Source organism: Danaus plexippus, chromosome 27 (genome assembly GCF_018135715.1).
Source record: "Danaus plexippus chromosome 27, MEX_DaPlex, whole genome shotgun sequence".
Taxonomy (NCBI): Eukaryota; Metazoa; Arthropoda; class Insecta; order Lepidoptera; family Nymphalidae; genus Danaus; species Danaus plexippus.
This window is the reverse complement of record NC_083555.1, coordinates 4992027-5017589: the sequence shown is the minus strand read 5'-3', so window position 1 is coordinate 5017589 and position 25563 is coordinate 4992027. Positions and strand designations below refer to the sequence as shown.

At 42.6% G+C, this 25563-nt stretch overlaps 3 protein-coding genes across 4 annotated transcripts; 2 read left to right on the top strand and 1 right to left on the bottom strand.

Annotated features, from left to right (window-relative positions):
* Nucleotides 1–6031: 6031 nt before the first annotated feature.
* On the top strand, nt 6032–8424 carry LOC133319719 (uncharacterized). Its single transcript, XM_061524978.1, has 3 exons — nt 6032–6636; nt 6679–7118; nt 7160–8424. Exons 1-3 carry the CDS (start codon nt 6032–6034, stop codon nt 8422–8424), a joined length of 2310 nt encoding a protein of 769 aa, XP_061380962.1.
* A 6442-nt stretch (nt 8425–14866) lies between these two features.
* On the bottom strand, nt 14867–19534 carry LOC133319732 (protein IWS1 homolog). Its single transcript, XM_061525116.1, has 9 exons — nt 19352–19534; nt 18696–18727; nt 17235–18030; nt 17008–17149; nt 16863–16915; nt 16233–16738; nt 15917–16079; nt 15567–15672; nt 14867–15422 (listed from the first exon to the last, which is right to left on the bottom strand). Exons 1-9 carry the CDS (start codon nt 19365–19367, stop codon nt 15185–15187), a joined length of 2052 nt encoding a protein of 683 aa, XP_061381100.1. The 5' UTR covers nt 19368–19534; the 3' UTR covers nt 14867–15184.
* A 565-nt stretch (nt 19535–20099) lies between these two features.
* LOC133319733 (uncharacterized) lies at nt 20100–24492 on the top strand. Of its 2 annotated transcripts, XM_061525118.1 has the most exons (8): nt 20100–20360; nt 21314–21509; nt 21838–21897; nt 22128–22264; nt 22496–22618; nt 22711–22790; nt 22865–23002; nt 23274–24492. In XM_061525118.1, the coding sequence occupies exons 1-8, from the start codon at nt 20241–20243 to the stop codon at nt 23404–23406; spliced, it is 987 nt and encodes a 328-aa protein (XP_061381102.1). In that variant the 5' UTR covers nt 20100–20240; the 3' UTR covers nt 23407–24492. The 2 variants fall into 2 exon arrangements, with proteins under 2 accessions (XP_061381102.1, XP_061381103.1); XM_061525119.1 differs by lacking the exon at nt 21838–21897.
* Nucleotides 24493–25563: the final 1071 nt, after the last annotated feature.

The following is a 25563-nucleotide window of genomic DNA, read 5'->3' as shown; positions in this document are numbered from 1 at the left end:
GACTAAAACTTCAATACACTTTGCAATAACTTTATTCCACTTGTCACTATTTGATTAACACCACGAAAGTAATTTACTATTATAGAATAGCAATAATGAATTTGAGCCACGTGGATTAGCGAGTGTGCGTCCAACACCGTGTCCAAGTGAACACTGCCCTTACAATGCGACTGCTCCCATTTATATCCTTGGTGACTGCTACGACGTTGGCGCCACTAGCACCCCACTCGACAATCTAACTGACGTTAGCGTCGGCTCTTAGCAAAATAAATAAATGAGTTTCTTTTTAAAATTACATTTGTAATATTTATCAACTAATATAATCACATAATTAACGAACACATTAAATATAAACATAAAGAAATATAATCAAAACATCAATAATTTTCTTAAAATAAGGTATTTTATACGATATATTCTGATTACGAAGACTCCGTCACGGCCGTCCTGCAACATCACACGTCCTCGTGTGTCCTAACAGAATCTAAAATCAAATAACGAAATTTGACATTTAGTTACGCTCGGCTATTCTGACAGAAACCATCATAACCCTTTAAAGACCGTCAACATTATATCTCATCTTACTATTGTTATCTTTGTTCAATGATTAAACCAAAATAATAATTCGTTGATACCAAAAAAATGGTATACGTATCTTTTAATAAACATTATAGAAACTGAAGAAAGATTTTAACAAGACTTCACACAGATCTTTGACAAGATATAAACCACACAGATCTTGTCAAGATATTAATCACACAGATCTTTGACAAGATATAAACCACACAGATCTTTGTCAAGATATTATCACACAGATCTTTGTCAATCAAGATATAAACCACACAGATCTTTGTCAAGATATTAATCACACAGATCTTTGTCAAGATATAAACCACACAGATCTTTGTCAAGATATAAACCACACAGATCTTTATTTCTAATAATTAAAGAAAGTATAGAATTTTACCACAAAACATCAAAGTCAATTACTTACTTGTGCCGTCACCGGCGCATCCAATAAGATTAGGATCTAATTCGTGTGGAACATAAACTCGGGCAAGCTCGTAAGCGATCATGGGCATATTTATATGCTCGCTTAGAATCTAAAGCTTTCAGGAGATACCTGTCACCGCTTAGAAGTTGAGCTATCAGGTAAGGACCTATAAATTTGGGATCTAATTTGGTTTTATTACGTTCATGGTTTTCTAAGAGGACGTAAACATCTACTTTAAAATGTTTAATTTTATCTTTTGTCTTATCAAACTTTACTTTATCAGTATTAACGTGAGTCAGTATTGATTGGGCCGCCTGCTCTCTTACCAAAAGTAAATCTCCAGAATCATTTCTATCACCGTTTGGAATCATAAATTTAATGGACGCGCCGTTTTCCCTATCAACACTTCTAATGGACTATATCAACACTTCTAATAGACTAGACTTGGTCACACGACAGAAAGTACAATTTAAAGCTATTTGGACTTCGGGAAGGGCATCTTACCAGGACCTATGGTTTTGAGTTTCAATTGAAGTAAGCATATTCTTAAGAGTACACAATACTCTTTCTACTTGCCCATTGGAACGACTCGTACCTGTGGCTATTAAATGAAGTTTAATACAGTGCGAATCACAAACTTCTTTGAAGTCTTTGCTTGCAAAGCACCTACCCTGATCGGCAATAATACGACTGGGAGCTCCAAATAAGGAAACGCTGTATTTTAATGCCTTTATAGCATTAGAAGAATCATTTTTTTGGCATGATAAAGGATCGTATATTTTGTGAAAGCGTCTATTAAGACGAAAACATACTCTTTCAAGTCATTTTTACCAGTCAATTTTCCAGTTGCATCTATGTGTATAGTATGTCACGGACATGCAACCTTTGGGATGGTATGCAATTCAGCTTGGATTTTGCCAGAATGACATTTAGATAATTTGCAAGTTATACAATTATCCACAAATTTCCTGACATATTATTCATATGAGGAAACCAGTAATGACAGAATACCTTTTCTAAAGTTTTTTTTTCCAATCTGAATGCATTAGACTTTCATGTATGTTATTTATTACTGCCAACTGAAAAGCATGAGGTACCATAGGTAGCCAGAAACTGCGATTGTTTCTTTCTATGCAAAACCCCCTGCCTCATCTCGTACGTTTTGCTATATCCTTATCTCGGGAATTGTTGTTAAGTTTTGAAATTAAATCAAGTATTTCCGAATCTTTTTGTTGTTCCACATTAACCAGTTTTCCGAAATTTCAGTAAAATTTGTTTCTTATTAATTTTTGTTGTAATTTATTGGGAATAACATTACGCGATAAAAGATCTACATGTCCATTTTTTTTTTTTTTTTTTTACCTGGTCCATATTCTATATCGAAATCAAAGATTTGAAGAAAGCACCACCAACGGTGTACACGTGGTGTAAGGTCCATTTTTGTCTTAGAAGCTTTAATCGCATTACAATCTGTAACTACTAAAAATTTTCGATTCTGTAAGTAATGTTTGAATGTTTAATGGCCTTAACAACCGCTAACGTTTCTAATTCGTAAGAATGATATTTTGATTCACATGGAGAAGTTCTTTTGCTGTAATATTCAATGACATGAGGTATGTTATAAATTTTTTGTATAAGTATAGCCCCATAACCCTCAACACTAGCGTTTGTATGTAATTCAATCGGAAAATTAGGGTCAAAAATAGTCAATATAGGTCTTTTGGTTAAAATGGGGGCGATACCGGTTTCCTCCACGTTGGTGCCCCTGGGCAACGTCTGGGTGCGCCCCCCGCCCTTTACACGGGGTGAGGTACTCAGACGGCTGAACACCGGTCTTTCTCTGTCTTTCTTTCTGTCTATAGTTTACTCTTGTTTTGTTTTTGTTTATTTTATTTATTCTATCTTTCACCGTCTTTTCTTCACTATCTTTCTTTTATATATACTCTAATGCGTGATGTATGTATGTGGATGGGCAGGCTTTTACGGCCCCTAATCCCCGGAGTGTGGTGCCCGTCCTTGGATGGATGGCGAGCGGGTGGCTCGTCCCGAGGGCACTAGGTTCGGCCCTACCTTAAAGGGTCACAAAAATGAATGGCGTCTTGTAAGAAAAAACTACCCCAGGAGGGTCCCAGCCTTGATGAGGCTGGGGAATCCCTCACCGGCTCGCCGGTCTGCCTCGCGTATTCTGGGGGGGGCAACAACCGCCACGGAGGTCCTTCCTCCAAGAACCTTCCGAGACGAGGTGCAGTGAGCACGGAACATGGCTCTCAAAACGGACAAGATTTAGCAAGCGATAAGGTCTTAGTTGTGAGGTTAGAGCGAAGTGTGGTGGGTACGTCGAGGACGAAGACGCGGTCTGAAGTGCGTCAGTCTTCCGTAACCAGGAGTGAGACTAGCGCGAGGAGCGTGGCACGCAGTGCTCGCTCGACGAGTGGTCAAGTAGGCTCTGAAACGGATTTGGAGTCGACGGAGACGTGCTCTGAGCACGAGAGTCCCATCCCCATCCGTAAGCGTCGCCTCAGACGTTCTTCAGAGGGTAGCTCGTCGGGCAGAAGCCCCAAAGTGGCGGCCACTGGCTCGAACAAGCGCGGGCGAGGACGGCCCCCAACAACGGGGATGTACGTCGGACTCGCCAAAGCCTAAGAGGAGCTGAACCGCCAGAAGCGAGAGGCGTTTCTACTTGAGTCGGAGGAGGAGGTGATGAGGCGGGCAAAAAGGGTTGAGGTAGCAATACCTCCCTCGTATCCCTGCCGGCCCCATCCCTCAATAACGAGATGGATCAGGCGCTCGAAGCCATCCTAGAAGTCGCCCGGAAATCCGGGAACTTGAAAGGCGGCTGCATTTGAGCCCTGAAAACGTCAGCTGAGCTGTTGCGGAGCGCCAAAAACGTCCTTCTGGAGAGAGGCGCAAACGAGGAGGTTCAGATCCTGCGTACTCGACTAAAGGAGGAGCAGGAGAAGAACTCCCGTCTCCAGAGGGAACTTGAGGCGCTGAGGGAGGGGCAAGCCCGTTTAAGGGCGGATATGGACCAGCTGGCCATGCCCCCCCCCCCTCGAGAGCAGAGAGAACAGCTGCTGGAGGAGCTTCGCGCCAAAATGATGCTCGATTTAGGGAGTATGATGGACGCGAAGCTCCAGACCATACAGGACAGGCTCTTGCCGGAGAGACGTCAGCGGCCGCCCTTAGCCTCTGACAAGGCTCTATTAGCAGCGTCGGAGGCTGTGGCAGAGCTCGAGCGCCGCACAGACCGGCAAACCTAGAAGAAGAAGGGAGGAGCCGCTAAGAAGGCTCCGCAGAAGACGGTGGCAGCTGCCCCGCGTTTCTTGCCTCCGCCGCCTCCGTCCATGTCTGATCAATGGACGGAGGTTGTCAAAAGGAAGAAGGCCCCGCACGCTAGTGCTAGTGCTGGTCCGGTTGCCGCTCCCAAAACGGGACAGAGCAACGGACGGACCGCACCCAGGCCCAAAGCTGCGCAGCCTCAAACGGGGCAGAAGAAAAGAAAGAGGAGGGCGAAAGCGGAAGCGGACACTTCAGGAGTCCAAGACGCCGGCGGTGGTCTTGACTTTGCCGCGAGACTCCTGTAAGACGTACGAGGACGTTCTAAAGACGGCGCGGGCGGGACTCAACCTGACAGAACTGGGTTTGCCGATGGGTCTCGTCTGCAAACGGACGGTAACCGGGGCCCAGATGTTTGAGCTCCCGGAGGGTGCAGGTGAGGCTAAAGCTGACCTCCTAGCACTGAAACTCCGGGAGCTGGTCCCCGAGGGCAAAGTTGCCCGGCCCGTGAAATGCGCAGAGTTGCGAGTCTCCGGGCTGGACGACTCCGTTACAAAGGAGGACGTCCTCGCTGCCGTCGCATGCCAAGGCAAGTGCTCAGCAGAGCAAGTGCGAGTGGGCCCGATCCGCTTCCGCGGAGTATTCAGTATGGGAGCTGCATGGGTGCGATGCCCGGTCGCCGCTGCGAAGGGCCTTGCCGAAGCCGGCCGCCTTTTGGTCGGTTGGAGCTCGGCACGTGTGCAGCCGTTGGAGCCGCGCCCAATGCGCTGCTTCCGATGTTTGGAGGTAGGACACGCCGGCCTCAGATGCCCGTCAATCACCGACCGCAGCCGTTTGTTGCGGCGGTGAGGGGCACGTGGCCGAGGCGTGTACTTCGGACGCAAAGTGTCCAGTTTGTGCGGAGACGGGTGTTGCTGCTAACCATATGGTCGGCAGCAAGAAATGCCACCCACCCAAGAGTCGCAAGGGCAAGGGGCCCGAAAAATCCTCCGTCCCTCCCAAAAAATCTGCCGTGCCTGAGGTGGTTATAATGGACGAGTAATGGCCTACGTCCATCAATTTCCTTCAGGCGAACCTGAACCACTCTCCTGGTCCGCAGGATCTTTGCCTGCAGGCCATGGCGGAGTGGTCCATCGAGGCGGCAGTGCTCTGCGAGCCGTACTTCGTCCCCGATCGTCCGAATTGGGTGACGGATACGGATCGGTCCGTGGCGGTGGTCGTCTCATCCGGTGTGCGCTCCTCTCCTCTTGCCGTTGTCGGTAGGGGGGAAGGGTATGTCGCTGCTCGGTGGGGCGATCTCGTACTGGTGGGCGTCTATCTCGCCCCGAGGAAGCCCGTCGCAGAGGTCGAAAAACTTCTCGACGAGGTCGGGGCGGAAGTGAGACGTGCGTCGCCGAGGCAAGTCATTGTTCTCGGCGATTTCAATGCCCACAGTACGGCGTGGCAGTCGCGCGTCACGGACTCTCGCGGAGAGGTGGTAGAGGAGTAAGCCACGGCGTTCGGCCTGTCACTTCTCAACCGGGGCAATGCTGTTACGTGCGTACGACCGCAGGGTGAGTCCATAGTGGACTTATCGTTCGCTACTCCCGCGGTCGCAACGCGAGTTCATAACTGGCGAGTTCTGGTTTAGGAGGAGACGCTGTCGGACCACTCCTTTATCAGGTTCGAGTTGGCTCCACAAGGGGCTTTTCGTTTCGCCGTCGCGCCGCCGCGAGCACGTCTGCGTTCCCGCGGTGGTCTCTGACCAAGCTCGACAGAGACATGGGGGTGGAGGCGTCGATCGTCCAAGCCTGGACCATGCGAGTCGATCAGCCCGTTGAGGTGGATGAGGAGGCGCGCAAGTTCCGCCGGTCCCTATGGCGGATCTGCGATGCGTCGATGCCCCGCGTCACGCAACGCCCTCCCAGACGCCAGGTGTATTGGCGAGACGCTGGTACACCCGACAACGGAGGCAGCATCCTCGCAACGAGGCTGATGAAAGTCGGCTACAAGGAAACGAAGAGCGAGCTTCGGCACGCTATTTGCAGGTCCAAAGAGTCGGCCCGTGAGGAGTTACTCGCGCGTCTAGATGGAGATCCATGGGGGCGTCCGTATCTCGGTGCTCGGAACAAGATCCGAACCCAGACGGCCCCGGTCACGGAGAGTCTAGAGCCGGAGTTTCTGCGAAGCGTCGTGTGCGCCTTGTTCCCCATGGAGGCCGCACACACGATGCCAGCGGACACTTCACGCGAGCCGGCCCGGTCGGAGGTCATTCCGGCCGTCTCTCTGGAGGAGCTTGAGAGGTCTCTGTCGCCGCTGAAGGCCAAACAAACCGCCCCCGGACCGGACGGCGTCCCCGGACGCGTCCTGGCCCTGGCCCTGGGCGAGTTGGCCGAGTGGTAATTGGAGATCCTCAATGAGTGTCTAAGAACGGGTCGCTTTCCATCGTCTTGGAAAGAGGGGAGACTCGTTCTACTCCAGAAGGGAGGACGACCTGCAGACTCGCCGTCTGCGTACCGTCCGATAGTGTTGCTAGACGACACGGGGAAGCTCTTCGAGCGGATCCTCGCGACTCGTGTCGTCCGACACATCAGCAGCACGGGGCCCGATCTGGCTCAGTCCCAGTATGGTTTTCGGGGTGGAAGGTCTACCATAGACGCCATCCTGAAACTGAGGAGTCTCGCAGATGATGCCGTGTCTAGGGGCGGAGTTGCGTTGGCGGTGTCCCTCGACATCACCAACGCGTTCAACTCGCTACCCTTTGGCGTCATCGAAGAGGCCCTCAGGTACCATGGTCTGCCGGATTACATTCGGCGGACCATCGGGTCCTACCTCCGCGGACGGGAGATCTCGTTCGTGGGGGGCGACGGTAGGTTGCATCGTCACGAGGTGCGCTGCGGTGTTCCGCAGGGGTCGGTCCTCGGGCCTCTCCTGTGGAACTTGGGTACGATTTCGTGCTCCGCGGCGCCCTCCCGACCGGGCTGAGCGTCGTCTGCTACGCGGACGACACGCTCGTGCTAGCCCGAGGCGATGACTTGGCAGAGGCGAAGGCGCGTGCCAAGGCGGGAGCCGGCTTGATCGTACGGCGCATCCAGATGCTCGGGCTGAGGGTGGGCCTGGAGAAGACAGAGGCCCTCCTGTTCCACGGCCCTCGAGCAGGACCTCCGACGGACGCCAGCATCAACATCTGCGGCGTCCGCGTCGAGCTCAGTCCCTGGATGAAGTATCTGGGGCTGACTCTGGACGGAAGGTGGAACTTCCGAGAGCATTTTCGCGGGTTAGTCCCGAAATTACTCGGGACGGCGAACGCACTCGGAAGACTTCTGCCGAATCTCGGTGGTCCGAGCGCGACATGTCGGCACCTGTACACCGGCGTGGTGCGTTCGATGGTGCTGTACGGAGCTCCAGTGTGGGCCGGTGCCCTCACGAGGCCGAACGTGGCTGCGCTGCACAGAGTGCAGCGCGTCATGGCTATGAGGGTGGTACGGGGATACTGCACTGTCTCCCACGAGGCGGCTTGCGTGCTCGCTGGAACGCCTCCCTGGGACTTGGTCGCCAAGGTTCTGGCGGAGGTTTACCAGCAGCGCGCTCGAGCTCGATCCCGAGGTACGAGTCCGGACCGGGATCGGGCGGTGGTGGTGGAGGGTTGGCGCCGCTCCGCGCTCGCGTTGATCTTCCGTCGATGGAGGCGGCGGCTCTCTGAGCCAGTGGCCGGGTTGCGCACCGTGGAGGCGATTCGTCCGCTCCTTAAGGAGTGGGTGGACCGCCGACACGGTTCCTTGACCTTCCGGTTGGTGCAGATCCTCTCGGGGCATGGCAGCTTCGGGCGGTATCTGTGCCACATAGCCGGGAGAGAGCCGACGGCGGCGTGTCACCATTGCAGTTGCATGGATGATACGCCCGACCATACTTTGGCGGAGTGTCCAGCGTGGGCGACGGAGCGTCGTCAACTCATCACCGTGGTTGGCGCGGATCTCTCGTTGCCGGCAGTAGTTCAGGCTATGGTCGGTAGCGAGAGGGCCTGGGCGGCGGTGGTCTGTTTCTGTGAGGTGGTCATCTCGCAGAAGGAGGCCGCCGAACGAGTGAGGGAGGACAATCCCTCTTCGGCGCCCATGCGCCGACGAAGGCTGGGTCGAAGGCAGCGGGCCTACGCCCGCGAAATGCCTCCCCAGTGAGCGGAGCCTCCGGGCGTCGGTGGGGAACTGGCGTCCGGGCAACATAGGCCCGGGTAGCGAGCGGCGTGTTTGGCGTTCCCGACACGCTGCTCTGGAGACGGAAGGGAGGTGAGGGTGGAGCCCACCGTCATCCCTGTCCGAAGGCGCAGTCCTTGAGACTCGTGCGTAGTGAGCGGAAGTATGGCAGGCCGTTCCCGCTCACTAGCCTACGCACCGCGCAGAGAACGCCGGGGGGTTTTAGTGGGTGGAAATCCCACACGCCCCGGTCGCGTTTCCCCCGCGGCCGGAAGTCTTTCAGAAGATTTCCCCTCGAGAAAAAAAAAAAAAGGTCTTTTGGTTAAAATGGTAATGATTCTCTGACGGATTTCCTCTAGTTGAAGATTCCAATCAATAACTCCCTTTTAGATCCTAATCCTGTAAAGTGGGGCTATTATTTGAGAAAATCCTGGGTTAAATTGCCGGAAATAAGAAGCTAACCCTATAAATTGACGAAAATGAGTAGCAGTTTTTGGTGGAGGTAATTGAGTAAGAACAAGAATCTTACGAGGATTTGGTCTTATTTGACCAGAAGAAACGTGATATTCAAGGTAATCAACTTCTGTTTTTCAAGAAGGCACATTATTTGAGATTAAATGAAAATCCTGCTTTGGTCAGAGTGTCTATGACTTATTTAAGTCTCTCAATACCTTGTCCAATTGTGACAGACGGGATAATGATATCATAAATGTAGCAAACTGCAAAAGATTTCGAAAATTCACCAAGGGTTTTATTAATAGCTCGTTGTTAAACAGATGGTGCATTTCGAAGGCCAAAGGCATAGTGACATATTCATACTGCCCATCTGGTGTTACAAATGCAGTACGCTCAATAGACTCGGGATGAATAGGAATTTAAAGTAATTAGCACCAACCAAATGTTGTATTTGATCTCCAATTAGGGCAATAGGTATCTATCATAAACTGTATTATTATGAAGTTCACAATAATCAACGCAGATTCTATCAGTACCATCCTTTTCTTGCCTAGTAACACAGGATTAAAAAGGAAAACAACGTATGACACATATGACACACACACATATGACCCGTATGACACCGGCGTTGATGAGATCACGAATATTATCCCTAATAACTATTCGTTCATCTATGCTTAATCTATAGGGACGATGTTGAACAGTGCGACTTTAGTTTTATTAATAACTAGCCGTTCAGGTGATATTTCAACCGTAAAACCTAAAGTGACAAGATCCTGTCCTACTAAAATATCATTATGAAGTGACTGATCAGGAACAACGTGAAACAATAACTCAATGTTGTGGTTTTGAATCAATAACGTTGACAAAATTTGTAAATGACACACTAAACTTTTCTTACCTATATCTTTCAAAGCGACAGTATTATGAGATCGTTTACCAGAAAAAAATGTTTGCTACGCTTTCTCATATTAGCACAGATATTAGCACTGAGCACCGGAGTCAAAAAAAAATAAAAAGGAAATCTCTCACCTCAGTCAATCAGTCTCCTGAAGCAGGACTGACGGTGCAGATATCTACCCGTCGTTCGGTCGGATCTGGGTGTTGAAAAGTTTTCCCAGTTTTAGTAGGACACGAGGGTGCTATATGTCCTGGTTGTCCACATCGGTAACATATGATAGTTCTCTGTGATGGTCCTCTACGTTGCATCGAGGCATTTGCTTGGGTAGGTTCCTGATTTGTTACAGAAGAATTTTCTTTTAAAACAACGCGTCGACATTCACTCGCTAGATGTCCCGTTTTCCCACAGTTGTAGCAGGAACGGTAAAATTTTGGCTTTTTGGCTTCAGTCGATGAATAATTTCTTTCAGACACTGGCAAGGGTGTTTTCTTGTAGACAAAGGGCATCAATTCCTGTTGCAATTTTGTTCGTGAACTTATTTCGGTGGTAAATGTAAGCCTTTGGATTTGTGCATCAATTCGGGAAACATGTGCTAGTGCAACAGTAGTCGCAATTTGTTCTGTAGTCAGATTTTTCCAACGATTCATAAGAATACTTAAAATCCGGGATGCGTACGATGAAATATTCTCCCCATCATTTGGGCTGCTGTTCAGTATTTAAAAACAGCAGCTGCTGGTGTTTCAGCACTGCCAAATCGAGCGAGGAACAGATTCTTCAGTTCGGGCCACGTTGCATGTTCATAGGAATTTTGCGCAAGTCATGTTGATGCTGCACCTTTCAAGGCTTTGCTTAGTAAAATTATCAATTTACTTCCCATTATGGTATCTTCGATAAGACAAAGACGGTGTTGCACCACGCTTCTGCATCCGCATCCGTTCTATCCGGGTTGAATTCAGGAAGGGCGATTCTTGTTGCATCATCTTTGGGCGCCTTCATGTAATTTACCAATTCAAAAATGTTACGCTGTTGTAGTTGATAAAGTTTTCCCCATTTGTCATGTTCGGTTTGGAGAATTGGACTCCGACTTCGCGTGTGCGTATCCGGGTGACTCCCAACTTCTGATGTCGGATCGCCGAGCCCATTAGGGTCTTGTGAACCACTCATATTGCAATCCAATGACTAAAACTTCAATACACTTTGCAATAACTTTATTTCACTTGTCACTATTTGATTAACACCACGAAAGTAATTTACTATTATAGAATAGCAATAATGAATTTGAGCCACGTGGATTAGCGAGTGTGCGTCCAACACCGTGTCCAAGTGAACACTGCCCTTACAATGCGACTGTTCCCATTTATATACCTTGGTGACTGCTACGACGTTGGCGCCACTAGCAACCCCACTCGACAATCTAACTGACGTTAGCGTCGGGTCTTAGCAAAATTAAAATAAATGAGTTTCTTTTTAAAATTACATTTGCAATATTTATCAACTAAATATAATCAAATAATTAAACGAACACATTTAAATATAAAGAAAGAAATATAAAATATAACATAAAGAAATATAATCAAAACATCAAATAATTTTCTTAAAATAAGGTAGTTTATACGATATTTTCTGATTACGCCGTCATATATATATTGGGATTGGGATATATATATATACATTGGGATGTTTGGATCTGTCATCTGTACTGATCGCACGTACTTGCTCTCTCTACAACAATAATTATTTTAATGTTATTAAAATTATCATAAGTTTTTAAAATTAATGTTATTAGTTATTTGTAATAATTGGTTTGGTGGATAGTGATAGTGAAATTCTGCTCAAGTTTTTAAAATTCAATTGCTAAAAACGAAAAATCAAAGTGAACTGTGGGTCTTTTTACATTGTACTAACTAAAATGTGTCGTGGCGATACATAAGCTATAGTTAAACAAAGTGACAAAACTAAGTTAAGAGTTGTGTTCTGCATGGATTTTATACTATAAGTATTTTTGATACCAAAGATAATATAATTGCATCTAAGATCATCATAAACTTATCTTCAGTTACCCTCAGCATAACACACAAATAGCACCTAGAAGTTTTAAATAGTAATTTGTTGAAAACTAGATTTGCTTTAATAAATAAACTCCCTCAATTTTGTATTAGCAAAACTGCAATTGTGCTAAATTTTGAAATACAAAAGAGGGAAAAAGAGTAGAAGAGCGTATTGCGATCAATTATATTTCGGTGCAGCGGAAGAAAGTTGATTAAGTTGTTCGCTCCTGCTCCTGTTTTCAACGGGGAAGACGTTGCTGTTGCAAATAAATTCTATTTTATTGTTACATCTGTGCACTTGAATAAAAATGCCTTCCAATTGCTCTGCATGTGGAAAACCAATTAGGAACTCTAAACTAAGGAATGCTCTAAGTGTAAAAAGCCATACGATCTGCAATGCCTACAAATTTCTACAAGGACGTACGAGGATTTTTCCAGTAGTTATAAATAATCTTGGCGATGCCCCAGCTGTGTTTCTTCCTTGCCGAAAAGCGGAAATATAAAAACTCCTGTTCATAATGCACTGAGTGACGCAGCTTCATGTGATAATGGCACTACGTTGCGCGGCTCGCGTTGGACCTTAATGACGCCACCGACATCTGACCCAGATCAACCGATCACTGCGGACCTGCTCAAAGAAATGCGAGAACTAAGATGCGAAGTTCGGAAAATGAAGCAAGGCGGCCAAGATCTTGGTTTGCTCCGAAAAGAGGTTGAAGAATTAAGGACGCAGTTGGCAAGTTTAGTGCCAGTCATCTCGCAGTTTGCTGAACTAAGCAAACTACTTAAATCTCGGGACCCGGAAATATCTCACCTGAAAACAACTGTCACTCAGTTTGAATAGACCATGGAAGCACAAAATCAATAGTCTTTGAAAAAGGAGCTTGAAATCTGTGAAGTCCCTTAGCTTAATAATGAAAATGTGAGGCACATTGTTATAACAGCTTTCCAAAATTGAACGTGGAGCTATATGAACACGACAAAGACGAGGTATTAAGAATGGAACCCAAACCCAAAAAAGCAAGTACATCCGGCCGTCCTATCGTCGTGTAGCTACTTCGGAAAGCGAAGAAAGATGAGCTTCTCGCTGCGGCAAAGCTAAGGAAAAATACCACAACTGAAAATATTGTTGAAGCTCTACCTAGAAAGCTGTACCTGAAGGAACATTCGACAAAATCGAATAAAATGTTATTTCGGGAATAGAGACAGCGGTCCCAGCACTACGGCATCCGATTCTGTTGGGTACGAAACGGATCCATTTATATCCGTAAAACAGAAAATACTCAGGAAAACAGAAGCCCCGCCATCCTCATTCGGACAACCCTGGATCTGGATAAATACGTCGGAGCTGAACTCAAAGCAACTTCTGGAGACAGTGAACGGTAACAAAAAAAAGTGCAAAACTGTTTTTGTTATATACCTAACTATTTCTAACTATTTACAAATAAATATACAAAACTATCAACAGGCTCAATTTAATACAACGATACTAAATTACTCTACAGTAATTCATATCTACACTACTCAATTAACTACACTATATCCACAACAATTCTTTACACAGACTCATTTACACTAAGATTACAACTCACCACACTACATATAAAACGTACAAAATAGTGGCTTTACTAAAATACTTACACTGTATAATATCCAAGTCTATTACTCTAAGAAAAATCACAGATGGCGTCACTAGATGTTTTAGAGGATGTCGATAATTTCTAATAGAATAATATGCCACCATTTCGGTACTTATAATGAATGCTACAATAATGTTTGCAAATTTGACTTTAAAATACTGACCTTTAATATTAGAAGCCTTAACTGCAACTTTAACAGTTTTCTGATCATTCTTCAAACACTTAATGTGATTTTCGATCTTATTGTTTTGACGGAATATTGGATTGATGACTCATCAGTTATTCAACAAATACCTGGTTACGTAAGTTACAAAACTACGAAATATATTAATAAAGCGGGAGGAGTGGTCGTGTACACAAGAGATAATTGGAACACAAAGGTTCATGAACCGGCCGTTGATGAAGCCAATTGTCTCGCTGTAGAAATCCCTAGCGTAATAAACATTTTAGCCGTTTATAGATCACTTTCATTTAAAGTAATTACCCCTTTCTTAAAATCTTTGAGTAAAACTATACAAAAACTAAAACAAAAACCATGCTTCGTCTTTACGGGGGACATAAATATGAATGTTATCAATCAATCAGCCGATTCCGAAACCGCATCAGCATACTTATTCTTAATGGCGGAACATGGTCTGCTCTCTGCGGTAGACAGGCCAACTAGAAATTCAGCATGCCTGGATCATGTGTTCTATAACAGTCAAGATAGAGTTGAAACTATTGTGTTTCCTACTGCAGTGGCCGATCACGATATGGAATTGCTAACAAATAACAATAAAAAGACAACCGAAAAAGTTTAAACCAAATCGGTGACTAATTTTGAAAGGGTCATCCAAGAATCAGAACAATTAAACCGTTTAGCCAAATGTAATTAAAGACAACTGTAGACACATTCGTATTTTAATAAAAAATGTGAGCTGATATCAAGTATCAGACATCAGGTATTGACTTAGCAAAGGGACATTTTCAGCTGGAGCAAGAGTAAAATCGAAATTTAAGCACTATTATTACTTCTACCAAATTGTGTTCTGTTTCTTCGTATTTTTTGTTTATATATAATAATAATAATAAATAGTGTAACATTCTTGCTTCGTGTGGGAGCGGCCAGCTGACGTATAATCCACCGCGTTATGATCAGCTGACTTTGTTTTTATTTCAAAACTTAACTTTACTAGAAAAAATTGAATCGGACAAATTTTCAAAAAGAAAATTATTGCAAAAAAAATTTTTTTTCCTCCATGCGTGGCAGGCTGTACCGGCGACCGAGCCGCGAGTATTCAAAGTATAAATCCCTTATAGATTTCATGAAGGATTGGGAGGGCTCATGGAAATCTGTCCCTGGCTCCCGGACTACTACAACAGTGGGAAGTGAAACATCCACGTACAGTCAGTCATTTATTCTTAATAATAACTTAAATAACATCACAACGTCATCAAGCCCCGGACGAGTTATAATTAACATCTGTCGGTTTGTGTCGCTAAATCTCCGAACCGACTTTATCCACCCCACTGATATCGCGTCGGGTCGGGTCTGATGTAAAGCAATTTATTTGAAAAAACTTAATTATTTATTCAACACAAGCACTTCAACTGTTCCGTCTTAGTTCTGTCATTTCGAGCGTCACTTTATCTACACGACCTGAAAGGCTGTATGAGGTATTCCTTCGTGTCGTGTGTCACGGCAGTCGTCTCTGTCTCTCCTACAGCGCCATCTTCCTCCCCTCTATGGAGATCTCGACGGCTCTCTTGGTCCCTCCCTTCATTCTCTTCTGGTCGAGGAACTTCTTCATCTGCTTCTCGTAGCGCGTCATCTTCTTCTTGCTGACCCGGGACATGTCCAGGTCGCAGGTAGACTTGGGCCTCACCACGTAGTCCTTGTTGGAGGGCGCGGGAACCCTCGCCCGGGACACCCAGCCCGGCTCACCGGGACGGACCGCTCTGCAACACATATGATAACATTATTCACGACACTTACTAGCGAATGGGTCCACGTGTCTTGCTGTCTGTCAATCTGTCTCTGTGTCGGCGTGGCTCTACCTGTATGTTCTGTGTTCCGTCTCTACCTGTCCCTATGTCTCTCACCTCTCCGGTTCCTCTGTGCGGGTTCTCTTGCTGGGCGGGGCTTCCTCCCTCCTCCTATTCCCCGACATGGCCTCGTCTCGCGCCTGTCGCTCCTCTCGTGTCATAGCTGATGATACACAATACAATACTGGTATACCAACATCTCAATAAAGAAAACCTGGACGGTTTATCATCTAATCTGTGACTATTTCGATAAAGACGTAGCACATTGATGTCGCACTAAACGACACGCAAAAAGGAGTCATTCTGAATGTTATAGACTTTGAATGAATGCTTGTTATTTAATTGTACCTGCTCGTGTGGGAGAGCTTTGGAAGCTAACTTGTGTACGTGTAACATGAAGGCCTCACCTCTGAAGTCTGTGGACAAGTTGAATATCGGTCGGGCCCACTCGGATATGAGGCGGCCGGCACGCTCTTTGTTAGCTTTCGTTTCCTTGGGATGCTTGTAGAGGTACATCACCGCTTTGCCGATCCCCGACTGCTTGAGAAGAGACTTGTCGATGGCTGGGAACTAAAACGATACTTGTATATATGTGTACTGCCATACTTTCTAAGGTTACTTCATTATAAAACTTGTTGTATTATTCCCCTTAAGTAACAGACACTAAACCTCCAGAGAAATTGATTTTCCATGTATATGTAATAATCAAAACGTAAGCCTCACATCCATGAGCAGCTTCAGCACGCTCTCCCTGATGAGCAGACAGGGCAGCGCTCTATTGGGCATCGGCGCCAGCCAGTCGCACAGCACGTTGAGCACGTTGGCCTCCAGGAAAGCCAGCTGCAGGTCTCTCTTGATGAGCTGCGACACGGCTCTCTTCAGCATGGACACCTTCCTCACGGCGGGCTGATTCCTTCGGTTCAGCTCGCGGTCCTCGTCCGCCGCCCGCCGCATGTCCGCGAGGAGCGCCGCTATGAGGTCGTCGTTGTCGTTGATCATCTCGATGTCTCTCCTCCTGCGTCTTCCTCGCCGCTCCTCTCTCTTCCTCTGCATCATAGCCTCGAAGTCGGACAGTCCGTGTTGTTCTCTGCCACCTCCCCCTCCCTCCTCGTCCTCCCCCTCCTCCTCCTCAACGACTCCCTCTCCGATCTCTTCTTCCTCCCTCCCCTCGGCCACGCCCTCGTTCTCGTCGTCTGAGGCCAGACGGACCGTGCGTCGTTTTTTGTGTTCTGTGGACATATTGTGCCTTAGCTCAGTTAGCCCAACAAAGAAAATGAATTAAATGAAAATAAAAACTATACTAGTGATAGAGTTAAAGGTGAAAACGGGATTAAGTCGATGGGTGTGATATACCTTTACGAGACGGTGAGCCGGACCCCGAGCGGGACCCAGAACGAGAACGGGACCTGAAAACAAAAACTTGAAACTTAAGACATCACCGACACACATGCACCAACACGCACATCGTAATAAATAAACAAGAAATAAATCTCGTTACCTTGACTTCGCTGAGCCGGATCGTGAGCGTGATCGAGACTTTGATCTGGAGTGAGAGCGAGACCGGGAACCGGACCGGGAACGAGAACGAGACCCAGACTTACGACCGACTGACCTGGAGCGAGACCGACTGGCTCTCACATCTGGTGAAACAAAATATTGCATATTATAGTAATATACATGAGAAGATTAAGAAAATTCGTTAACTTATTACATCTCTGAACTCACCAGCGGCCGACCCCGGCCTGTCAAGCTCCTTTTCCTCGGTTTCCATTTGTTTAGATTCATTCCTTTGTTTACTGTCTGGGGACTTACTGGATGCCTTCTGAGGTGAAAGGCTGCGAGATCTCGATTTCTTCTTGGACTCTGTACTCGGTGAAGGACTCTTAGATCTTGATTTTCGAGCTGTGTCTGATTTGACGGAACCGCTTCTCGATCTGGCTTTTTCTGGAGACGCGCTGTTCGATCGAGAACGTTTCGATAAACTCCTTGACCTCGATCTACTTTTGGATTTAGAATTCCTGGGTGTCCCGCTCCTGGATCTCGATTTTCTCGGAGATCCGCTCCCAGACCGACTCCGGGATCGCGACTTGGCACGCGACACACTGCGCGACCGAGACTTTGCAGGGGAACCGGTACGAGAACGAGACTTAGCGGGAGAGCCGCTCCTAGACCGGGAGCGCGAGTGTGCCGATCCACTCCTCGATCTAGATTCAGCCTTGGACGCGACCGAAGGACTCCTCGATTTGGATTTCCTAGGAGACCCACTCCTAGATCTGGATTTATTCGATCCGCTCAGAGATCGATTAGAATTAGCCGATCCGCTTCTGGAGCGGGGAGATTTTGGGGAACTACTGCGAGACCGGGACTTCCGCGAGCCGCTGGGAGATCTGGAGCCCGACCTTGACCTGGACGAGTGAGATCTGGAGCGAGAGCGGGAAGACGACTTGGAGCGAGAACGAGAACGAGACGCTGACTTGGAGCGAACTGAACCATCGCGAGACATCTTGGACTCGGACTCCACCTGTTATATAGTAAGGATTATTCAGTGAGTTGTGTAACTATCCTTTTAATGAATCACGCCGATCCAACAACTGTAAAACCTACTTGCATGAATACTGGCAAAAAAATATGGTATAGAGATTCATTAACAGTACACAAGAAGAAGAATATTGTTAGGCTTATATTTCATTGTGAGAGAAGCATTTTAATTCCTAATTGAAACGTTCCTAAATTTTTTTGATTGTATTAAAAGCATAACAGATACTCAAGAAGAGGAGGTAAGTAATTAACACATGTCATTTATAGTAAAAATTTAAAACCTGAAATTTGTATAATATTTTATAATGTCAGTATATTTAAGAACAAATTCCTCACAAGGATGCAATTGCCTCACTTTGTATGATCAACCTTCACGCATCTTTTTATCAATTGAAACTAGACATTTCAGTGAAAAAAGAGTGTTGCTAAACATATATGAACGGGATTCAACAAAAACTATCTCAAGGGTATAGTTAATAATGATTTTTTTTTCCGATTTCACTGACTTGCTTAGAAAAAATGTACTAAAGAAAATTATGCATTTTCTACTACATGCAAAAAGGATGCCAGCCGTCTCCCTATTTTTATCATTTAATGACCACTACTTATATTGTTAATATTGAATATACAAATTAAAAAATTGCTTACAGATTTACTGCGAGACCGTGATCTCCTCCCATCTGAAACATGGAGAAATCTATCACAGAACTGACATTTTAATGTTTTTTGTTAGACGTGTAAGTTAGTGATAACAAAATCATAATAGAAGATATATAAGACTATAATGCTAATTTAGTTGTGTATGTCACTTGTGTTTTAATTGGATGCACACTGTGACTGTTAATTTTATTGATAAACATTCATGGAACATACTCCAACAGCCAGTGAAAAACTTGCTTAAAGATTGTCTACGATAAAAACAAAAAAATTTAAAGGAAATACAAATATTTCTCTAGAATTAAAATTCAGAGGGTAATGTCAAAGTATTTACTTGTATACATTATTAAAATGTTACGGCAATCATTTAATGATAATTGGTTACTATTAAAATTACAACAATTTCGTATGTATACCGATTTAATTAAATGTTCCCCTTATGCAATAAAAAGTTGCAATTTTAGTATAAAAAAAAAAACCTGTTTGACCATATTATTGGTTCTGGATAATGCACTAAACATTGAATTATGTAATGGGGATATTAAGTATTGAAAATGCAACATTCAGGATATTGAAAAACATTGAAATCCTAAGTTTAAGAAGCAGAAACTTTGTAGGTTATTATTATTTTATTATTCAACAATCACCCGTATCGACATCCATCTTAAGTAATAGTTTTTGTTTCTCCCTTAATTTTTATAAACACAAATGTATCACAACTATAAATTCTTCACTGTATTCACAGAATTTTGTTCGTTCTTAAGAAACGGTAATTTCTAACAACTTGTATTTAAGTCAGCCGAATAATAGTTAATACTAGAACTATAGAATAGCACTTGTCTTTGATTCACCAAGAAAAAAATACTCCTTATATTATTTATCTGTGAATATTGACAGTTAAAACTATAATTTTTTAATTTACTTATTATTATGTTATTTTTCAAAGACGAACATGATACATTGATATTTGACTTCAAGTATAAGTAGATAAAAGTGTATACAATTGCAATATCAAGTACAAATCAAGGGTAGCTAACAATAAGCATTATATTTTCTTTTAACGAATCTATTTACTTCGTTAAAATATAATAATTGTTTTTTCTAATTAATTACAGAATAGATAGCAAATCTTAGATCTCATTAGATAGCAAAAGTTTGTTTCCAATTAAATAAAATTATATATGTGTTATTACAAAATCCAAGCTAAAGCAAATCAATTAGGAAAGGAAAGATTTATAAGAAGACTAATACATCACAACAAAATATATTAACAATGCATTAATAAATGTAATAAAATCTGTTAATGCACATTAAAAGTATAGTCGAAATGCTCAAGATTCATTAATTTTTTTATTTATGATATGGTCACACATTTTGATTTACGTCAAATGACATAAACAAAGATTTGACAAGTAAATGTTTCATAACAGCAATTAGCGATGTAGTGACAGTAATAGTGAACTTTAATAATAGTAAACAACTTGACGAAATAAAAGATATACTTGAGCTAAATTAAATCGAGTGTTGTGGATTAAAATGCAAGAAGGAAATAAATTACCACTGAAACGAGTGGAACTTTCATTGACAAAGTTCAATGAAGTGGCTATTCCACATCATTTAAACCTCCTTCGACAACACAAAGCAAATATCATCAAGGTGTGTATTGGGACTTGACTAAAAACTGTAACTAAGACAAAGGAATATTTAAAAATATATTTTGAATCGTTTGAAATTCTACCGCGTAATAGAACGACGTATGTTGACGTCAGTGAAGGTCTATTATTAGTTCAAGGAATTTGCAAAGTAGTAATATTACAATTCGTTAACTATCAAAGTAGACTGACAAAAGAAGACTTGAGTATTTATCTGCACATTTATTTCAAATAAAGATCTAGCAAATTTATAAGGAACACTTAAGATAGAGCTGGCTGTTCAGACTTTATGTTATTTGACAGCAAAAAAATTAAACATTTCATGAGGAAAATTTAACTTAATATTAGAAAAAAATAAGTCAGATCTTTTTCATGAACTTATTTTACTGTAACTTATGTACTTGTAAAAGAAAGTACCTAGTACCAAAAGAATTTCAAGTACTTATTCTTCTACTTATTTAAGTCACTGTATGTAATAATGTTAATTGATAGTTGAGACTTGTAGAAAAACAATTTTAATAAATTAGAATTATATTGAATCAACAAGTAGTATGTGAGGCTTAACTTAACAATTGTTTCTAACATCCAACACAAAACGCGAGTGTTTTAAGCCTAACATTGATTGCTGTGTGACTGAATGTGTTATTGTAGCTCTCAAATAGGTGGACCAATTTTGATTCAATTATTTTCCTTTGAGTTTTTAGGCATATCGGGTTAATATCTAGCTGTGTAAGAATATCAGCTCTTATCCAAAATTAAGTAAGCATTTCTGGTAAATGACTACATGATTAAAAGCTTTATGCTTGCCAGTTTAATCATTAAATGACAATGAAGGCATTGATATTTCAGAAAGAAACAACATTGCATACAAAAATGGATTTAAAAAAATATCCTATATTTTAAGTGTTTTTTTTCTGAGTCTGTCTAATATGTTTTTTGTATTTTTTACACGTCAAGTATGAGGAGGCCTGCGATTACGCGCGCGTCAGGTCAGAGCAGACACACGCTCGACGTGTCGCTAGTCAGCTGCGGACTCTTCTTGGAGAGCTGGACTCTCTTCGGAGACAGGTCAGGGCGGAGGACGTCGCTGAGTTCGACGGACGCACACAGAGGTCACGGGACCTGACGCTCAGAGCCATCATGGACTATCTGGGTAAGGAATTGACCTCCAGTAGAATCAGGACTTACCAAGGCCTCCTAAAACATACCTCGATAAAGAACACTTTGATTGTATCCGGCTCACACTCAATATACCTAAATATTTAATAGAAGATGTCACATGTTTGACACAGTGACCTTATGAAGATAATAATCTTATAAATTCTAAAATAACTTCAGGCTCGCTACTTTAGTAAAAAAAATACTAAATATTTTTATGAATAGAAATGTATATACATATTATATTTTAATAAAAGTGTCAATTAAGATTTTTTATGCAGCAGTGTGAGGTGTAATGAGCTCATGTTATACTGATATTGTAGGTGTGATTGAACGGAGTTGTATAGCGTTAGTGAGAGGCCGACCAGGTCGCGTGAACCGCGGTGAGATGAGTTTAAAGGAATTGGTGTTTACGCTTAGATAACAGAACTAATACATTAAAACGACATCTCGAAGTTACCACAAAGATAATTTAATAAGTTCGTCTCGATTCCATCACGTAATATATTAAACAGGGTATTAAATACACTTCATTGTAACTAAATACTCGTTGCATGTTTCTATGTAGTGTTAAGTATATTCTGGTGTGTGTGTATGACGTCATATGTTTCAGAGTCCTCGCCGATGTGTATGAGGCGGGGGGCGGAGGCTACGGCCGCGCCTGGGGGCTCCACCGACTCGGTCGGAGTGCTCTCACACGCGGACACCACTGACACCACTGAACAGATACAACTACAGATCGACGAACAGGTGACATACAGTCCGCATTCAAATATATACTTTTATAATATTGGTACGTCAGTTTAGTTTATATTATAGTTGACAGCTGAGACACATTCCCTCCTCTAGAGGTATGTGGCTATGATCTTACAACTAATTATTAGTTACACTTCCCTTTTCATTCTGCGAACTTTCCGTTATTTAGTCGAAGATGTATGATAATTTCGGACGTCAGGAATTGTCAATGTGTTATTGTATAAGGAGCTGTATCTCCGTGAGCGCGAGGCGGTGCTCCGCGGTTGGGGCGACCTGCAGGCCGAGCTTCGCGCACTCCACGACGCCTGGCAGACCGTGCAGGCCGCCGCGCTCGCTCATAAGACACAGGTACAGAGAGAGGGAGTTGTATTAGTACAGTGTAACTTCTTGATCTTGGTTGCTGCAATGTTACACAATATATTCTGACCGACGTACACAAGGTGCACGAGGTGTCCAAAGACGTCCAGGAAGCCTCCGACAACGTGGAGTCGGCGCGCCGTCACCTCGCCGTCGCTGAGAGGTGAGCACTTCATACTGGCACAAGCTACTAGTATGCAGGATGTAGTGTAGTGAGAGGTGGTGTTCTGTGTGTAGACTCCGCTGCGGGACGTACGGCGTGCTGGGGGCGGTGGCGGGGGCGGCGGCCGGAGGACCCGTGGGGCTCGCGTTGGGGCTCAAGGCGGGCGCAGCTGCAGCACTCGCCTCCTCGCTCGTGGGGTACCTCGCCGGCAGGTACCGACTCCATATACTGAACAATTCACTTAATTTAATGACTTTACCATTCTGCAAAACAACATTATAAAACAAAATATTTCCTTTTCACACAAAATATTTCATTATTATACTCATTCAATACTAAGAATTTTATTTTATGTATAAATTTATTAAGTTCTTTAAATCAACAATCTTTAATTATTGGAGACTATTGACACAATAAATATTGTATATATTTTATAAGTTATATATAATTAGATTCACACTAATAATTGATATATTTAAAAAGAGTATTTGGAAGAAAGAGACAAGCTCAGCTAGAGGAGAGCACAGATGATACAAAAACAACAGGTGACGCAGAACATAGACAAGATGTCAGACAAGAGACAACACAACAGAAAGAAGATAAAAAGGTTCGCTAACATATGGAGTGCGCTTGTTGTTAAAGAGCGCACTGTTGGGGAGGTGTGTGGAGTGAACGTGACATTCAAATATATTATATACATACAATGTCTCAACATATACAGTGTATATGCTGAGAGTTTGCTGTGATACATGTGCTGTTAGTATAGAAACTGATTTAAAGAACAATACCAGTCATTCAATAATAATATTTCCTTGACAACTGTTTTCATAATGTTCTAGTCAATAATCACACTGAATGATTTATTTATTTATTTACTTTTGCTTTGTGTCTTATTTGTTCCTTCACAGTTATTTCTGCTTATAGATGTATTGCATTGTAACAGCTAACTAATGAGACGATAAGAAGTCTTAACAAAATATTATCTCATTTCCATGTAAAGATGTATTTTAAATAAGTAAAATTATATTTTTATTATGTATTTTCATTGACTTTTTAAATAGTTATGTTTTTTTTTAAATATACTTATTACTTTGGAGCCTTTTAAACTGTTTTATTGAGAATACTTTATATTCCATACCCAAAGGAAAAATATTAATAAACACATATATTCTTATGTATGAATTGTTTATATTGTGAATGTTAATGTTCATTTATAATGTTAATGTTATAAATTTAATTAAATTGTTTTGTTAATCACAATATATCAAGCATTGAAAATAAACTAAAACTCATAAATGTATTTTTTTTGTAAATATTTTTACGGCTCTGGATACGAGTCCTTTTGAGTTTTATCATAGACTATGTATGACAATTCATTTGACAAAGTACACTGAAAATCCGTTATTGTCTGTCACAGTTAATAAATCACTTTGTATTATATAGACATTATAAACTTTCCACAGTATTGGTAATAAACTCGTATAAATGCTTACGCCAGTGTTGCCACTTACCATAAAGTTTATGCTTAATCGTCATTTTTGTTCACTGTCTTGATAAACATTTTTCTCTTGTTTTAGCTACTAATTAAATTTCTGTCGTTACTCGAGACATCTAAAATTAAGCATTTGGTGGCTATTTAAGTATTTTATCTGTCGCCCAATATATCTTGAACATACTGAAATAAAATATGAATGTACATAAAGATCTTAGTTTCTTTTTTACTTTTTCTGAAAGGTTTTGACGTAACAATATTAACAGTCCATATAATGATTTCATCGTTCATGAAATTTTAACATATATAATGAAGCTTAGGAATGAAAATAGGATGTGATTGATAAATTAACAATAGGTTGCTTAAAGTTAACACAGAATATAAGTTTCTTATATATCACGTTATTGTTTAATAATATTTCAAATAAAGCGATAGTTATCAATATCATAGACAATTCGGTTAGTTTAGCTATAAAGACCGGATGTACGGAACTATACTCTTGACGCCTGATGACTGGTGTCACAAAACTACTTCGCTCACGCTGCTTTGAAAAATATAATACGTATACTCAAATCTTTAGGCTATGAATGTCGAAGGTGGAGGCTTTAGTAAATCCAGATAATTAAAAATAACATAAATATTTTAAGTAAATAGATGCTAATATTAAAAATAGTGGTCAGCTGTATTGGACAATCGTCAGATTCGATGATTTTTTTCAACACGAATGTTGTTTATTATTGTCTATTTAATATAATGAATGTACTACTGTCAAGCTAATTTAGCTACAGTCCGAAGGCTGGATGAAACCAAAAACTACATTATTGGTTACAATTTTACTTAATGCTGCTGAATAGTCCATTTAAGTTTATAGTGCTTAGTAAAATTATAATACAAATGTAATTCATAAGTTGCAATTTGAGATTCCTGATAAAAGTATTTTATCGTTCGGTTTACATCGTATTCCATCACGACGAGAAATAATTAATTATAAGAAAAAATACAAATTATCATTGTGTTGATTTATTATTCCCTACAAATATATATTATTGTTTAATTCTATGGAATTATACATCAGCTAACTTCTAGTATTAGAGTAAAAATAAAATGCAATAATTTTAAGTAGTCATGTTAGTGTACTCGATAAATGTACATTGCTTCTTTCAACAAACATGATGTCAGCTATGTTCTGCTTATAACTACTATTATAACAATACATATAAGCATTACATTTTCTTGGAGTTCTCACAATTATTAAAAATTATCGAATAATTTAAAACTAAA

Excerpts from the sequence above, each read along its gene's own strand:
- LOC133319719 (XM_061524978.1), top strand. The coding sequence starts at position 6,032 with ATGGGGGTGGAGGCGTCGATCGTCCAAGCCTGGACCATGCGAGTCGAT. Across the intron at positions 6,637-6,678 it reads CTGGCCCTGGCCCTGGGCGA|AACGGGTCGCTTTCCATCGT; the intron begins GTTGGCCGAGTG and ends TGAGTGTCTAAG. Across the intron at positions 7,119-7,159 it reads CTCGTTCGTGGGGGGCGACG|GGGTCGGTCCTCGGGCCTCT; the intron begins GTAGGTTGCATC and ends GGTGTTCCGCAG.
- LOC133319733 (XM_061525118.1), top strand. The coding sequence starts at position 20,241 with ATGCAAGAAGGAAATAAATTACCACTGAAACGAGTGGAACTTTCATTG. Across the intron at positions 21,898-22,127 it reads ACCAGGTCGCGTGAACCGCG|AGTCCTCGCCGATGTGTATG; the intron begins GTGAGATGAGTT and ends CATATGTTTCAG. Across the intron at positions 22,791-22,864 it reads CACCTCGCCGTCGCTGAGAG|ACTCCGCTGCGGGACGTACG; the intron begins GTGAGCACTTCA and ends TTCTGTGTGTAG.
- LOC133319732 (XM_061525116.1), bottom strand. Across the intron at positions 18,031-18,695 it reads CACGGTCTCGCAGTAAATCT|GTGGAGTCCGAGTCCAAGAT; the intron begins GTAAGCAATTTT and ends ACTATATAACAG. Across the intron at positions 15,673-15,916 it reads CTTGTCCACAGACTTCAGAG|CTATGACACGAGAGGAGCGA; the intron begins GTGAGGCCTTCA and ends GTGTATCATCAG.